Here is a 16,640-nt window from a genome sequence, read left to right on the forward strand (position 1 = left end):
AAGGGAAAGAGATGGAGCTGAAAACAAAGAGGGCTTCACTTCCCACTCCTCTGTCTTTGAGGGCGGAATATTAAGATTTGTTCCATCTGGGTGGTGGCCACACAAGTAGAGTTTGTTAAATTATCTTCTCTTTTGTCTATATATTTAGAACATTTTATGGGTTTTTTTTTTAATTAATTCTTCTGAGGAAAAAACCCACTTAATCTCCATGTTAAAGTGGGCAGTAATTCAAAGAAGCATTTAAACTAATTGATGTTTATCATCCCATGAATGGCAATTTAGTGTGTAGGGCTGAAGCATAGGACTCTGGAGCAGCCTGCCTGGTCTATATCCCTCTCTGCCACTTCCTACATGGTAGCTTTAAATGAGCTACTTCATCTTCCTTTGCTATAGTTTCCTTGGATGTAAAATGGTGCTGCTGTTAATGGTGGTGGTGGATAGAGGTGATATTAGTGCCTGCACGTTGAGTTGTTGCAAGGAAACGATGCATAATGCACTAAATACATAGACTCTATTATTGTTATTGTGTCTGAGTATGACCTGCTATTCAGAGAGACACTAGTTACTTGATGCAGGAGAGAGTGGGAGAGGGGATGAATAAGCTTTGCTTATTAAAGAAATCATGTAAGTAGATGTTGTTTTTAGCGATGGTTGCTCTTCTACTGCAGTGAGACAAAAATATCTCTCAGATCTCCAAAATTAACCTGTTGAGTTGGAGATGATTCACACACACACACACACACTCTCACACACATTCTCACACACACACACACACACCCCGCTGGAGTGACTTCACAAGTATTTGCTTCAGTTAGTTCTGTGTCTTAGTCTCATCCCTGTTTCTAAGTAAAATTATCACTCATTCATTTTTCAGAGCTAGCTGTCAAATCAGTACGAAAGACAAAACCAATATGCAACTCTGTTGAAATATATAGCATGCCCTCTAAATATGAAAGTTCCATCTACCTTCAAGTTTTGATGAATAGGTGGTATTGTTCTATCACATCATAAAACTGGCTTTTTTTGTATTTTAAAAAAAGGCTGAAATACAAATCTCATTGGTAGATATGTATTTTAATTGAGGCCTACTTAATGTCTCAAATAAGTGATAAATCAGTCATTAGGGAGCCAGGGATAATTTTCTATAAGCAGAAGCAGGAAGGCAAAGATTGCAGGCTTTGTCTAGAGTTAATTTGAACTTTGGCCCAACTGCACCTCTCTTCCTTAGCCTCCTAGCTTTGAATGAATTATTTAAATCTGCTGTGCCTCAGTTTCTTCCTCTATAAAATGGGACTCACAGTCCTTCTCTTGCAGAAATCTTGTGAGGATCAAATAAATAGTATACACTACTTAGGGTACATAATCTGTGCCTAGTAGTTAACATTATCTCTAACATGATCATTACTGAATTATGAATTCCTCAGTGCTGATGGATGGGTGGATTGAGGGCATCTAAGATGAGATAATGAGCTGGAAGATCTTACAGCTGATCCTGCTAATGTTTCTTCACTTCACCCCAAACAATAAGTTATTGAAAGGCACGGGAATTTTTTTGAAATGTAAAAAAATACGTGGTCTTCATCTTGAAGATAATCAAACGCTGCTTTTAAAGTGTAATTATTCAAAGCGAGGTGTTGCAGTGATCTGAATCTGCTTTCCTACAAGAAGCACCCTATTTTGTCTACCACTGCCTTTGTATATCCTTGCTTAGCACCCTGAAACATCCAACACAGCTGTGAAATTTCATCATGTCTGGTCCCTGCAATGTCGAATCCTCACTCCTGACTGCAGGATGAACGAACCTCTAGGATTGAGCTGCCACCCAGACCAAAGCAGAACTCTGAGCCTGCTCCCAGGCCTAAGCCAAAGACAAGTTTTCAGGGGCACTCAAGCCTGAACCAGAGGCAGAGGGGAGGCAAAGGGGGTGAAGACTGGCTAATGCGACATCCCTCCTTTGTGCTTGTCTCTGGTAATTCAGTCCTTCCCCCTTTTGCCTTCCACCCCAGCCAGTCCTACTGTACCCAGTCTACCTCACACTTCCTACCTTCATTTTTTTTTTTTTGAAAAGAAAGATAAATTTATTGAGATAAAGGATAAAAGACGCTGCTAGTGCAAGTGAACGACTTCCTGATTATCAGGGAGAGCAGACTCAGAGCACGTGTTGGTGTCTGTTTTTCTAGCCCAGGGACAGAGTTGAGAGGAGAGGTCTTACTAACATTTGCTGGTTGGTTGGGGGGTGGGTACAATGTCCCTATAGGGGCAGGATGAGGAGTGGGCCAAATACTGACCCTCATTTTAAAATAATCCATTCTCCTGGGAGGGAAGGAGAGGTAATTTGGTGGTGGGCCCTGAAACTGGGAGAGAATCTCTAGGAGGTAGACACTGTGGCTCTGACTAATAGAGACTACACTTTAACCAGCTAAATGGAAATTTGCATTTTAAAGGAAGAACCTATTTATTGCTCAGGATCTTTAATTGGCTAATTATTTAGGGAAGATGGATTTTTTCACACCTCTTGCTTGATGGCTTGGGACAGGGTCTGAACAAGGAAATGGGAAGCTTAGGGAAGGACCTGTTGCCTTGGAGGTGCCTACTACACAGGCTCATATGAGCATCTCCACCCAGAGGCCCGGGGCACCTGGAACTCAGCATGCCCAGGACTGAAGCCATCTTCCCCACACACCTTCCAGATGCCTATTTCATTTGGTGGGGCTTACTGCCCCCAACCCCACTCATTTCCCAAGCTAGAGGAAGCACTCAGCATCAGCCCTGACTCATCCCTCTTCCCCAAAGTCACCCAGGCTGTTCGTTAAGCCTCTCCCCCTCACCCATAGGACAAGCTCAAATGAGAATCACAGTGTGTCTAACCATCTTGCTAACTGCCATGGCTTCCTACTGCCTTGGGGAATATCTTGAGGCAAGTAAAAATGTGTGAAATCCGTATTTCAAATCATCTTATTAGAACTTTTGAAATTTTTATGGCCCATTTCTTGTCAGATCTAATTAGAGCATTACTTTCACCTTATAATTTGCCTGCAGAAAAGCTCTTAATGATGAGGAGGCTTATCATCAGCTCTGCCATTTTCTTGCTCTTCCTTTGGGCTGGCATGATTAGCATATTGTCTTCAGCCTCAGTTTTATTTCTTGCAGGAACCTTTTGAAATCACTGGTCCATTTCATAAGGGTTAGTTTAGTTAGAACTAAATAATAATAATGAGTGAGTCTATTTAACCAAGCACACACGTAAACATACATCAAAATAAATCAAAACTGCTGAAAGGGAACAAACAAATGAGAGGTACACACTAAATACTCCCTGACCCCCAGGGAGCAGGAGGATCTTTCCCTCTTCCATTAGAATGCCACATACCAGTGGGTGCCAGGGTCAGCCTGTATGTTAAACATTAGTAAAGCTTAATCCATCTCATTAGGAAACAAGAAAATGGGGAGCTCCTGTTGTGGCCCAGTGGTTAACAAACTCAACTAGTATCCATGAGGATACCGGTTTGGTCCCTGGCCTTGCTCAGTGGGTTAAGAATCCGGCATTGCCGTGAGCTGTGGTACAGGTTGCAGATGAGTCTTGGATCCCTCGTTGCTGTGGCTATGGTGTAGGCCAGTGGTTATAGCTCCGATTCCACCCCTAGCCTGAGAACTTCCAAATGTTGCAGGTGGGGCCCCCAAAAGACAAAAAAAGAAAACAAGGAAACGGAATTAAGGGTTCTAATGTTTTCATTTTGCCCATCCCCTCGTGGTGGCTGGGAGGCAGCTGCCCTTCAAGTTTTGGTGACCCACCTGCAGAACCCACAAGCTGCTTGCTTCTTATTGCTGGCGGTGGAAATTTTGGGACCTCAAATCTTCTCAACAACAAGGGTGAGCCCACTGGATATGTCTTCAAGGCAAGCACTCTCTTTTGGAAGGTGGGGAAGGGGCTAGACCTAAGAAGGCCTCAAGGATGTGCTGGATTAACTGGCAGTCAGAAAAGTCTATTTTTTAGCCCTCCTAGGTCATCTAAGTTTTACTGTGATGCTTTTAAAGTATCCCAAAATACCTTAAGCCTCAAAAATGCCATCTCATTCAAGTATGAAAGGGATTACACCTAACAGGGCATTTTTTCATGAGCTACTAAGCTTTGATCATTTTCTGTGAGGAGAGAAGGGGAATCAAGATTTTTGCTTGTCTCTAACTCAAAGGCTTCATCATCCCTTGACCATGTCATTTCAGTGTACCTCCTCCAGTGCCATGTTTTTTCTTTAATATCCCAGCAGTATGCAAACCACAGTTTTATCCAAAGAAGGAAAATATTTTTCAGTTTGACTCCACTGGAAATCAACAGTTCCATTAGTCTTTCTGAAAACCATAAAAGTGTTAGGTTTGCATTTCAAAAACCTACTAAATGTTCCTTAATAGTTTTGTCCCCACAGCTACATAGGGCCCCAGAACTTAAGCAGAGGCAATGTCTTCTCTAGAAGGTGTTTATTGTTGTCATGAATATCCCTCCTGCAGACCACGGCACCCCACAGCCAACTCCCTCTTATCACTCACTCAGAGACCAGATAAGGAAGCAGGAAGGAAGAGGGTGGTATCCACCTGGTGCCTGGCCCCTCATTGGTTGTGAAGGATGGAGAGTGAGGAACAGGACTGGTCCAGTCAGCCTTGCTGGTGCAGGAGCAGGTGAGCAGAAGAATGGTGCTCATCGTGAAAGTTCACAAAATAGTTTGTGAGGCAGCTCTGTCTCAGAGAGGCCTGCTTGAACTTTACATCCAACATGTAAGTGTAAGGGATTGAGTCCCAGAAACTTGGACTACCACAAATCACCCTCTGTCCAGGTCTTACCTCTCCCCATGCCCTGGGGAGCCCCCAGCTTTCCTTGTACTCTGGGCCTCCTACGTTGACAGGTGGTACTTATTAAGCACCACAGATTGTTTTTCTCAGGGTACCATCTCCACCCCTAGCTTCTACTTAACATTTTTAGCTAACTCTCTTCCTTGCCATTATCCTAAGCTGTTTACCAAAGTGAATGATAGCACATGAGTGGGGGCTATTACAGATAGTTTTATAGTTCTGAGAGCTATCCGTACTCACATATATATTTTCCACACACCCTTTAACCAGAAGTAGAGAAGTTACCGAACTCAAAGAGAAGAAGAAAAGAGCTAAGTCTGTCCCCCAGCCCCTCTTCCACAGTACATCCTGGGTTGATGCTCAGAGCTCTTCCCTGGGCTGTAGCTGACAGCTGAGAGCCTGTCATCTTTAATAACCATCATTTATTTTTCCCACAATGTATTACCTTGCTCTTACCATGCTGAAGCTCATCTGCCTCTTTTCTACCCACTCATCCTTGGCTTGGTGAGATCTTCCTGCTGTGTATCACCACCAGCTTGGCATTTCACCATCTGGGAGAGATTATGTTTTCTAGAAACGTGGAAACATCACTTGTGCTATGGCTGCACATCATTTACAAAAGCATCAGCTCAGACTGGCCCTGACACGTTACTATGCAGCGACAGACCCACTTGAATTCTTTTGCTTTCTCTTTCCACACTAGTTGACTCCCATTGTCATGCTATTTTACCAGCATAGTTCTGGTACTTCTCCTTTCTTTGTATATGTTGCAAGCATGCTTATTCTCAGAGCACTTACTTTATAATCCTTCCATTTGAGCTCTTCCATCAATTTTGGTTTAAAGAAGACCCTGTTTCTTTTCTACAAAGATGAACTTTGCAGCTTCCTCAGTCTCGTCTCATTGTGCCAGTCAGGTTAGCTGCATAATCATATCTTATTTCCATTCTCAGGTACTGTAAACAATCCATTATTTTTCATGGCTAGAATGGGAACTTTTGCTCAAACCTAGTTAAGAGAATCATGGCTGACTAGAAGAGCCTTCTTAAGGCTCTTGGGAAAAAGAACAGTTTTTGCCATGACCTATTCTAGATCTCTTGGTGTTTCCCCTAAACAAACATGTGCATGCTAGTTAGGGCTGCTTCCCCAGAACTCCCAAGTGCACCCTTGACCTTGGCTTTTAAAGTTCACATCTTTCTCTTAGCCTGCAGTGTTCCTCCCTAGTGGGTCACCAACATGGTCCTTCTGCAGAAGGAGGAGACAGAAGGATTGAGTGGAAGGAAATAAGCCCAAGATTTCCACCTGCAAAAGGTCTACCTCATCCAGTTCTCCCTTAGTGCACGCACTCTCCCTTAAATCTTGCATGCATGTTGGAAATAGTAGTGTCTCCACACCCCTCCCCACAGATCCCTGGGAATTGTCAGAGTGGATCAGATTGATGTTATTTCTCTGAATCCTATCCTGGCATTTCCTATACCATAGGATGTTATAGGGAATATATATATATATATATATATATGTGTGTGTGTGTGTGTGTGTATATATATATATTTAAATATATGTGTGTGTGTATTTTCTAACATCCAGTACGTTTGAGAAGGGGTAGACTAAACAAAACTACACAGGTATCTTTACTGTAGGGCCTCTCAAAGCCTTTAATAAACTACCTGGTATGGCACATCATCAAAAGCCAGCCACAGGGCATAGTCATCTACAAACTCATTTAGCTGATCACAAAACCTTCTCTCTTGGAGCGTCTGAGAGGACTAGTATTCTATGAGATACACGCTGGGGCATGCCGTGATCAGTGGGTCCTACATTCATGGTGTGAGAAACACTTAGGGAGCTCGTGATTACTGGCCATACCCCTAAAGATTTTAATAGCAATGGTTTGGGTTAGAGTGTGGGAATCTACTTGTTTGTTGTTTTTTCTTAAAGCTTCCTTTATCATTTTGATGATACATAATTCCTTTACCCCAGCATCTTGATCATTAAGACTTCAGAGATTCCATACCCATGACCCTCCTGAGCCCTCACCATAGCAGTTTGTACCACAAGTCCCTTTATACATAAATAACACATTCTTTTACAAGGGAGATGGCTGAAAACGTATGAGGGAAACCATCAAAGTCCTTTGTGATTTGGGGGAAATTACTGGCTTGTTTCAATGACTTTAGAAACCACTTCCTGACAATGTAGCCTATCCACATTCAAGTCCACCTTCACAGCCCATAGAGCTTCCCCCCAGCTGTTCTCAATCATGCCAATTTGGGCTGTTTCATATACCTAAGTGTTTTGTTTCATTTGTCTACATCTTGCCTCCCTGCAGGACCATATTCAGAGTAGGACCCAATTAAATATTGGGGGGAGCAGGAAGGACATTCTTCATAGCACTTCATACAGAGTTGAACGAATTGTAAATGCTCAGTAATTGCAGAGAAAGCAAGGGACAAAAGACACCTTGGTCCCAAAAGGTCAAAAAAGAGTGAAGATTTACTTTAGAATTAAAAAGCAAGTAGAGAATGATTTTAAGTGTCGCAACAAGAGTAAACAGCTTAGGAGAGTTCCTGGTGATCTAGTGTTTAGGATTCTACCCTTTCATCACTGCAGCCCAGGTTCAATCCCTGGTCTGGGAACTGAGATCCTACATCAAGCTATTGCACATTGTGACCAGAAATAAATAAAAGAGTGTACATACAGCTTACCCTGCTAAGATGGTATTATCTTCAATATTAAGTATGTATTATTTTCTTCCTTCTTCTGGAATTCTTCCTTTGTTGCTTCCCTGTTCTTCATTTTTTAGGTCAATGACATATACATCACTAGTAGCTCAGGAATAGGGTGACCAAATTTTCCCAATTTGCCTGGACTTTTCCAATTTTAGTACTGGAAGTCCACCATACAGGAAACCCCTCAATCCTGGCAAATCAAGGCAGTTAGTCACTGCCTTGAAGTGTTTCCTGAGCAGATAAAACTGGGAAATGCTTTACCACATTCCACTCACCTGAATTAATTCCCTATAGCTGCTATAACAAGTTACCACAAACTTAGTGATTTAAAACATCACATAGTGGGGAGTTCTATAGTGGCCTAGTGGTTAAGGATTCATCATTGTCACTGCTTTGGCTTGGGTTTGATCCCTGGCCCAGGAACTTCTATAAGCCACAGGCGTGGCCAAAGCAAAAACAAAACAAAACAAAAAATCTACACAAATTTATCATCTCACAACCGTGGAGATCAGAAATCCTAAAATGGTTTTACATTTTAGAAATCCTAAAATGTGTAAACAGGACTGCATATTTTTTCTAAAGTCTTCCTTTGCCTTTTTCAGCTTCTAGAGGCCACCCATATTCCTTGGCTCATGGTTCTCTCCTCCATATTTGAAGCCAGCCACTGCATCCCTCTGACCCTCTGCTTTCATCATCACATCCCCTTTTCTGACTCTCTTTCTCCTTTCACTTACAAATAAAGACCCTTGTGATTACCTCATGTGCACTGGATAATCCAGGGTAATTTCTCCATCCCCAAGTACTTAACTGAGTCATATCCCCAGAGACTGGATATAGTTCTCAGTGCTATACAGCAGGACCTCATTGCTTATCCATTCTACATGTAACAGTGTGCATCTACCAACCCCAAACTCCCAGTCCATCCCACTCCCTCCTCCCTCACCCTTGGCAGCCACAAATCTGTTCTCTATGTCTGTGAGTCTGTTTCTGTTTGTAGATAGGTTCATTTATGCTACATTTTAGATTCCACATATAAGTGATATATTTGTTTTTCTCTTTCTGACTTACTTCACTTAGTATCTCTAATAATCTCTAGCTGTATCCATGTTGCTGCAACTGGCATTATTTTGTTCTTTTTTATAGCTGAGTAGTTCATTGTATATATGTACCTCATCTTCTGAATCCATTAATTGGCCAGTGGACATTTAGGTTGTTTTCGTGTCTTGGCTATTGTGAATAGTGATGCAAAGAACAAAAGATACATAGGGGTGCATTCATCTTTTTGAATTATAATTCTGTCTGAATGTATGTCCAGGAGTGGGACTGCTAGATCATATGGTAATTTTTTTTTTTAGTTTTCTGAGGAATCTCCATATTGTTATCCATACTGTATCAATTTACATTCCCACCAACAGTGTAGGAGGGTTCCCTTTTCTCCACATCCTCTCCAGCATTTGTTATTTGCAGACTTACTAATGATGGCCATTCTGATTGGTGTGAGGTGGTGTCTCATTCTTGTTTTGATTTGGATTTCCACATGAGGAGAGTTTTGATGGATCAGTTTATAAGTCCAATTCCTCTTTTTCACCTCAGTAGTCTTCTCTAACTCACCTGCCTGAGAAACAACCTGAGGTCAAGACATGGAGACCTCCCTTCTTTCTACTGTTTCAGTAATGGATTTCCCACCCCCCAAAAAAATCATATTGGGGAGTTCCCATTGTGGCTAAGCGGAAACAAACCCAATAGTATTCATGAGGATGCCAGTTCAATCCCTGGCCTCGCTTTGTGGGTTAAGGATCTGGCATTACCGTGAGCTATGGTGTAGGTTGCAGATGTAGCTCAGATCTGGCATTGCTGTGGCTGTGGCCTAGGCCGGCAGCTGCAGCTACAGATCCAATTTGGCCCCTAGCCTAGGAATTTCCATATGCCACAGTGCAGCCGTAAAAAGAAAGGGGGGGAAAAAAAAAAGATTCTTACTGGGACAAATTACCTTGGGGTGTAAAATCTCCTAGTCAAACAAAGGGATGATGTGAAACTCTGGTGTTGGTGATGGCTCTTTTAATCAAAGCACCATTATCTGCCCCTACCCATCTCATTTGGAGGTGCATTTCCAATAAAACTTTACTTTTTATGTTTAGTAAGTACTTATCAAAAGCTTAATACTTGTACTGCAAATAATTAGAATGATAACTCACTCCAGAAGGAATTTTTTCAAGATTGGAGATTTGGGTCACTAGGATCTTCTTTTAATTTAAACTTCAATTTGTGGAGTTCCCATTGTGGCTCAGTGGAAATGAATCCAACTAGAAACCATATGGTTGCGGGTTCGATCCCTGGCCTCGCTCAGTGGGTTAAGGATCTGGCGTTGTTGTGAGCTCTGGTGTAGGTTGCAGACGTGGCTTGGATCCTGCATTGTTGTGGCTATGGTGTAGGCGGGCAGCTGTAGCTTGGATTCGACCCCTAGCCTGGGAACCTCCATATGCCATGGGTGCGGCCCTAAAAAGAAAAAAGAAAATAAATAAACTTCAATTTATATGGATCCTTTGGTTATAGAGAATTATGACTGATAGATCAAATTTTTTCAAGAAGAAAAACATAAAGTTCTCTGAATGTTATAGAAGAGAGATACAACCTCAAGGAATAAAAAAGAACAATGTAACAGTTCTAATTTTTAAAGGAGAGCTTGCTCCTATCATTTTAAAATGGACAATAATGAATGTTATATCACTGAGGTATGTAGGTTGGACATTTTTAAAAGAACAATTTAACATGTTAACTTTAAAGTATTTACAATTTAGAATATCTAGACATTTATCTATTTAGAAATTATAACTATTTAACCATTAGGTGAAAATACTTACTGTCAGGTTAAAAAGTATTCAAATAGATACATAGCTATTGAAAATTATTTTGGGGAAATAAGAGCAAAAGGTGTGATGACCACTGCTCTGCAGAAAACTGCTGGGAATGCTGATGGTGAAAAGAGCAGGGTTTGGAATCCAGCTAGCAGGGAAGCCTTGGTAAAAACTCCAGCTTTCCCCAGCTCTTAAGGTTAAAGCCATGAAGTGGCTGCCCCAGAGCCAGTGCTCCCACATCCCAAAGTAGCTGCTATGGGCCCCCAGTGCATTAGGCTCAGAGTCCACTGGAGCTTGGACACAAGTCCCTGCTCCCCCAGAGCTTACATTCTAGTGGACACTGAGTCAGTTGATCCATTACTTTGCGTAAATGTATGTGTGCTGCATTTCTAGAGAGCCTCTTAAAATACCTGTTCAGGCAGTTTTTGGTGTTGACAAAGAAATTACTGCTTTTTTGATATTCCAGAACCGATCCATCTAGATTCCACTTTTCTTGTCAGAATAATCATCTGAGGAGGAATACAGGGTCAAAGGTCACAAGTCTTTAAGTTTCTCCTGTGGAGCTGACTTCAAAGCATATGGCACAGTCTTTTGACAATGCTGGTAAATATTTGGGGAAAACAGATTTGATGTTTTTGGAACAAAGGTTATTTACACAAAGGTCTGGTGACCATGGTAGATGATCAGTCTGAGCAGGAATATTATTTGTTTCAAACTCTGGAGGGGCATAAATCTCATGGTAAAGAATCAAGCATCACCATTTATTCCCTTCACACTGAGGCTGAAGGGGAAATCCTGGTCTTATCAGGGTCACTTGCTATGAAGTTGCTTGAAGAGTCTACCCTCTCAGTCTTTTGGGAGAGAGTTTCCTAGTGCTATGGGAGACCCATGCTGCCCACTGCGTTAGTTTTGCTGATCCTACTTTAGTGACCTCACTCCAGGCCATGACCGTGGAGGCCTGCACCTGGAAGAGGTCCGTGAGCAGAAGTGACTGTCCTGGAAAGACCCAGGGCTGGGCTGAGAGGGAGGGAGCCAGACCATGAGGGGACATGCTGGAGGAGGAAGCGCTGGGGCCTGTGTCTAAATTGTGCTTGAGTGTTAACTGAATTTGTGTCTATGAGACCTAAGCACTCAGGGATTAATGACGTTCCACTGAGGGGATGAGTCTGGAGTGGGTAGAAGGGGTGGAATATGAGATGGGGAGGGACCGGACAGAATAGCAGAAGCTGGCATGTATGGCCATCTGTCTGTCCATGCTGCCTATCCCATCTGTCACTTCCATGTAGCCAGAGGACTGGACAAAAGGATCCTAGAGGGCCCTCAGTTTTCAAAGAAAAATTCATTCTTCTGCAGTCTTTACCTTAACAGACATCATCCCATCCCTGTGCCCAGAACTGAGCTAGGTGCTGAGGAAGACATTATCTTTGTCCTCCAGGAACTTGAATCCCCTTCAGAAAATAAGAATAATACACATACATACTGTCATAGTGAGGGTGGCCAGTGGGCTTCATTTCAAATGTCAGCTCCAGCTAATTGGTGACTTCATGGAGTATTTCATCCCACCTAAGACACCACCGATTCTAAGATACCTTTTCATGTGCTCTTAAAAAAAAAAAAAAAGAAAAGAAAATGCTGCCAATTAAATTGCAAATGATTGCTTTTTTATTGCTTAATATTGTATACTTATTGAAAGATCCTGTTTTAGAATTACTTAGACATAGCGTTATTTCTTTTAAAATATGTTGTTCTCATTCCTTCATAAAATGGAAAGTAACAGGGAAATAAGTTGGCTTTGGTTTTCCTACACTTTCTCACATTCAGGGTACTACTCAGCTGGAGACACCTTTGCTTGGAGCTGTTGATGTCTGTATTCCTACACAGGGTGGTTCTCTGTGCCATTGATACCACTGGAGAGGCAACATTTCTTGTAAGAGTACACTTCACTTTTTTTCCAAATCTCTGTCTCATATTGTTTACATTAATACACACATAGGTAATGCAACCAAAATAAAACGGCCACCTGACCGCAGTGACTATAAGACACATCCCAATTTTGAAGATATCAAACATGAAAAAAAATTCACCGTAGTAAAATATGGATTCTGAGACTCAGTCAAAAACACTACAGTGATCAAACATTTAGGTCTATACTGGGAATGGGGTTGGCATGGGCGCTGCATTCTTATCATTAAGCAATGATTTCCTTCATTGCAAAACTTGCAAATTTGCAAAACTTGAATGGTTCCAGTGCAGTAGTCATTGTAGAGAGTTCTTTGTGAATGAATAGAGTCAAAAAGGCTTTCTGCATAAAGTAGGTCTAAAAGTGTGAGATTTGGCTTGGATGTGAGGAAACCTTGTTCAGAGAGGAAAGAGCACAATTTAAAAGATTCAAGAGGGTAAACAAGCATGTAATGTGGAGAGGACAATATGGTAACCAGGCTGGGGTGGGGTTTCATTAAAGAGTTGTGGGGTATGAAGGCATGAATTTTTGCTGTAGAAATGTGAGTTCAAATTAGTATGTTTCACTTGTAGAAACAAAATAAATGGTTCTCATATTTCTGTAACTCTTCCCTCTTCTCTTACCATAGGTCCTGATGTTTTTAGTTCAAAGAGCCTTGCCCTTCAAGCCCAGAAGAAGATTCTGAGCAAAATAGCCAGCAAAACTGTGGCCAACATGCTGATTGATGACACCAGCAGCGAGATCTTTGATGAGCTCTACAAAGTCACCAAAGAGCACACCCACAGCAAGAAGGAAGCACACAAGATCATGAAAGACCTAATCAAGGTGGCGATCAAAATTGGGATCCTCTACCGGAACAACCAGTTCAGCCAGGAGGAGGTGATTATTGTGGAGAAGTTCAGGAAGAAGCTGAATCAGACTGCCATGACCATTGTTAGCTTCTACGAGGTGGAATACACCTTCGACAGGAATGTGCTCTCCAAGCTCCTACACGAATGCAAGGACCTGGTACATGAACTGGTACAGCGACATCTGACGCCCAGGAGCCATGGGCGCATCAACCACGTCTTCAACCACTTTGCTGACATGGAGTTCCTCTCCACCCTTTATAGTCTGGATGGGGACTGTAGGCCCAACCTCAAGAGGATTTGTGAAGGAATCAATAAATTGCTAGACGAGAAGGTCCTTTGAATGTCCTCCCTCTTCCTGGACTTGACTGCATTCATGTTAAAGCACCCAGCGTGTCCCGGGTGAGAATCAGGAAAACGAGAAGAAGCCCTTGTCAAAGATGCTTATGTTCTGTCCTCATCATCCCTCTGATGTTGATGCTGGAATAAGCGCAGATGTGCTTATCCCCTGAGCTTTTGATGAGGTCTGTACTCAAAAGCCCCTTTGTTTGCAAGCTCAAAGGACATTTCACCTGTTCTATGCAGAAAAGCTGCCCTGCTCATCAAGGTGGGCAGAGTCATCTTGTAAAGTGGAAGGAGCCCTGGTCCAAGGGTCAGAGAACATGGATTTGGTTCCCAGCTCCACCAGTTACAATTCCGTCCTCGTCCTCTAGATCCTGAAACCATCATGCCTGCCTGCCTACCTCCCAGGGCTGCTGTGAGGGTTGAATGAAACTGTGTATGTTCTCACTTTTAAAAACTCGAATATAAGGTCCTGCTAGTTTCTCTGTGGGTTGTGGCAGGGATCAACCCGGAATCTAGACTATTAAGCAGCAGAGATAAGAACAATAGTTTCTAATGGGCTGGGTTTGCAGTCTGTCTCTAGATGCACTATTTCAAACAAAATAAAAATGAACTCAAAGGTTTGAAAAACTACAGCTGCAAATGGGAAAGAATGTTTTTTGAGAGTTGTGTTTTTAGGTCTTAGATGTGCAGGTTTATGGTACTGCAGAGGGAAACTTTCCAGGGGTTGAGGGAGTGGAGAGAGAGTTTCCCACCCATCACATAGAGGCAGAGAATTGTGCACCCCTACCCTGCCCCCATCTGAGGCACACCCTCCATGAGGTGTGGGGGGTAGGGGAGTTTTATTCCAGTATGCACAGGAGATTTGGGCAGAGTGAACCCCTATCCGTCTTTCATGGTCTTTCACAGTCATTTTGTGTTGTTTTCTCTGGTTTGTTAATAAATTCAAACAACCCTTCAAACAAGATGTTTTGGAGTTGTGATTCAAAAATCAAATTCCTTGGAGTTGGATTCAGTGTTAAAAGGAAGAAGAAAATGAGGAGCAAGAGCTCTGCACTCAGACCCTAAGGGAAAGTAGCCCCAGAGGGAGTATATATAGGGTGGTGCCTGTGCAGAGCTGGTCCATGGACATGGTGACCGCTTCTCTGAACGTCTCAAAGCCTCACTTTGACACAAAGTAGTTAGTGCTTTATTTGCCTGGAGGACATCACCTCTGTCCTGCTATGCTTCCCTTTTACCTGAGGATAAGGTAAAAATACCACATCAGGTCAGCCCCAGGTTTCATTGCACTCCGTGGTCTCTCTAGCAAGAGCATCAAGAGATGGTTTGGGGGAGGCTGTGAAACAATGCCAGTGAACCTAGTATGGCTGTTTGACCCCAGCTGACTCCCAAGTCAACATTATATAAAGCATCTGGTTAAGTTTTTCAGCCACCAGCACTCAAAATTAGCTCACAGGAAGGATGTCCAGGGGTAACAGGGACTAATGAAGTCAGCCCCTGTCTCCATGTTTGACAAACGGGGCCCAGCCCCTCCCCATGGTCCTGAGGAGTGAGCAGATGCCCAGGGCCCGTCTGGACTGAGGAGGTCATTGGTCATTTGGGCAGTGCCAGTGGAAGCTGTCCGGGATAGGCTCCTTCCTTCCTACCTGCCGACTAGGCAATGAGTGGCCCAGAAGTAGCCAAATTACAGAGCCCTCAATGCCTGCCTTCATGTACTCATCTGATTAAGGACCACTTCCTGGTATGACAGATGGTTCTTCAAACAGGTTCTTTTTTCACTAAACAGGTGGACCTACTCAGAGAAGTCAGCCCCACCAAAAGGAATGGGTGGAACTGTCTTCTATCTACCTAAAATAGATAGGGAAGAAGGCAGGTTCCCCAGCCAAAGAGGGTTGCAGGTTCTCCCCTCTCCACAGGCCACAGCCCACAGCACAGTGAGGGCAAAGCCCATGAGCTTCTGAAGGAACAAGGTCCTTTTTGTTCTGATCAGAAAAGGATTAGCACTTCCACCAGCAATTCTCAGCAAATGCAATAGCAGTGTGGGTGGAAACATTCTACCATCTCAGGCTTCCCCACTGTCTCCAGCTTATCAACAGTAGCCAGGGGCAGTTGGGCACAAGTAACCCATCACTCCTCTAAAAATAGCCACAACCTATAGCATGTATGCATTTCAAACACACCACTGACATGTAAATTCAAGTGACAAATGAGTTTCATCCAACAACTGAAAAGTTTACAAATTTCAAACATTTAACCAACAGCCTGGTAGCCAAAGAAAGAATCTCATTATTGGTTTATCCTGAGGACTCTAACTACATCTGCTCAGAAACTCTGTACTAAATTTTCAATAGTGAAAACCCACAAAAGCCAAGTTAAAGTATCTACATTCAGGTGGCACCCTAAAGAAAACTGATTTCAAAAGAAGAAATGGTACAAAAACACTCAATCGATCAATTTCCATGCAAACTTCAGAGAGCAATGCCTGGCTAAGCAAGTCAAGGGCAGAGATGGGACTCCCTCTTTAAGGGGAGTGGGATGGTATGGCAGGAGAAGTTTCACCTGGAAACATCACTGAGTCTTCAACCATCCCTTGGCACTCAGCTCTGTCCCCACAGGAGGACAGCAGGGACTTGTACTGAAGTTTCCACCCACCCCTGACTGTGTCCTCCATGTGTCTGAACCCTGCAGAAACACATTCCCTGCCGGCTGTGCCCACCATGTGTCTGTATCACTTTTCCTCCCTGTGTTTGCATCTGTGAATCTCGACACCCTCAGCAACTCCAGGTCTCTGCTCAGTGACAAATCAAAATGAAAAGACTTTTCCATCTGTGCTTCTCCTCCCAACTCCCATCTCCCCCATATGTACATTTTTCAGAAGCAAATCAGTACATTCCCTGGCTGCTCCAATGCAATGAACTTTTTGTGTGGGTATATATATATACATATACAAAATAAATACATGAGTTCTCAAATCAGGCCTACATATGCTCTGCCCAATATCTTTTGGGCTTGTTTGTTTGTTTGTTTTAATTTAACATGGTCCCAGATGTCAAGAGCAAAAATAATC

At 42.8% G+C, this 16,640-nt stretch overlaps 1 protein-coding gene across 1 annotated transcript in view; it reads left to right on the plus strand.

Annotated features, from left to right (window-relative positions):
- TNFAIP8L3 (TNF alpha induced protein 8 like 3) overlaps positions 1-14,538 on the plus strand; it is a 49,508-nt gene extending 34,970 nt beyond the window's left edge. The window contains exon 2 of the mRNA XM_047766353.1: positions 13,012-14,538. Coding sequence (XP_047622309.1) covers positions 13,012-13,574 — 563 coding nt within the window. The 3' untranslated portion in view covers positions 13,575-14,538. The remainder of the gene's footprint in view (positions 1-13,011) is intronic.
- Positions 14,539-16,640: the final 2,102 nt, after the last annotated feature.

The sequence above is a fragment of the Phacochoerus africanus genome, chromosome 2 (assembly GCF_016906955.1).
Source record: "Phacochoerus africanus isolate WHEZ1 chromosome 2, ROS_Pafr_v1, whole genome shotgun sequence".
Taxonomy (NCBI): domain Eukaryota; kingdom Metazoa; phylum Chordata; class Mammalia; order Artiodactyla; family Suidae; genus Phacochoerus; species Phacochoerus africanus.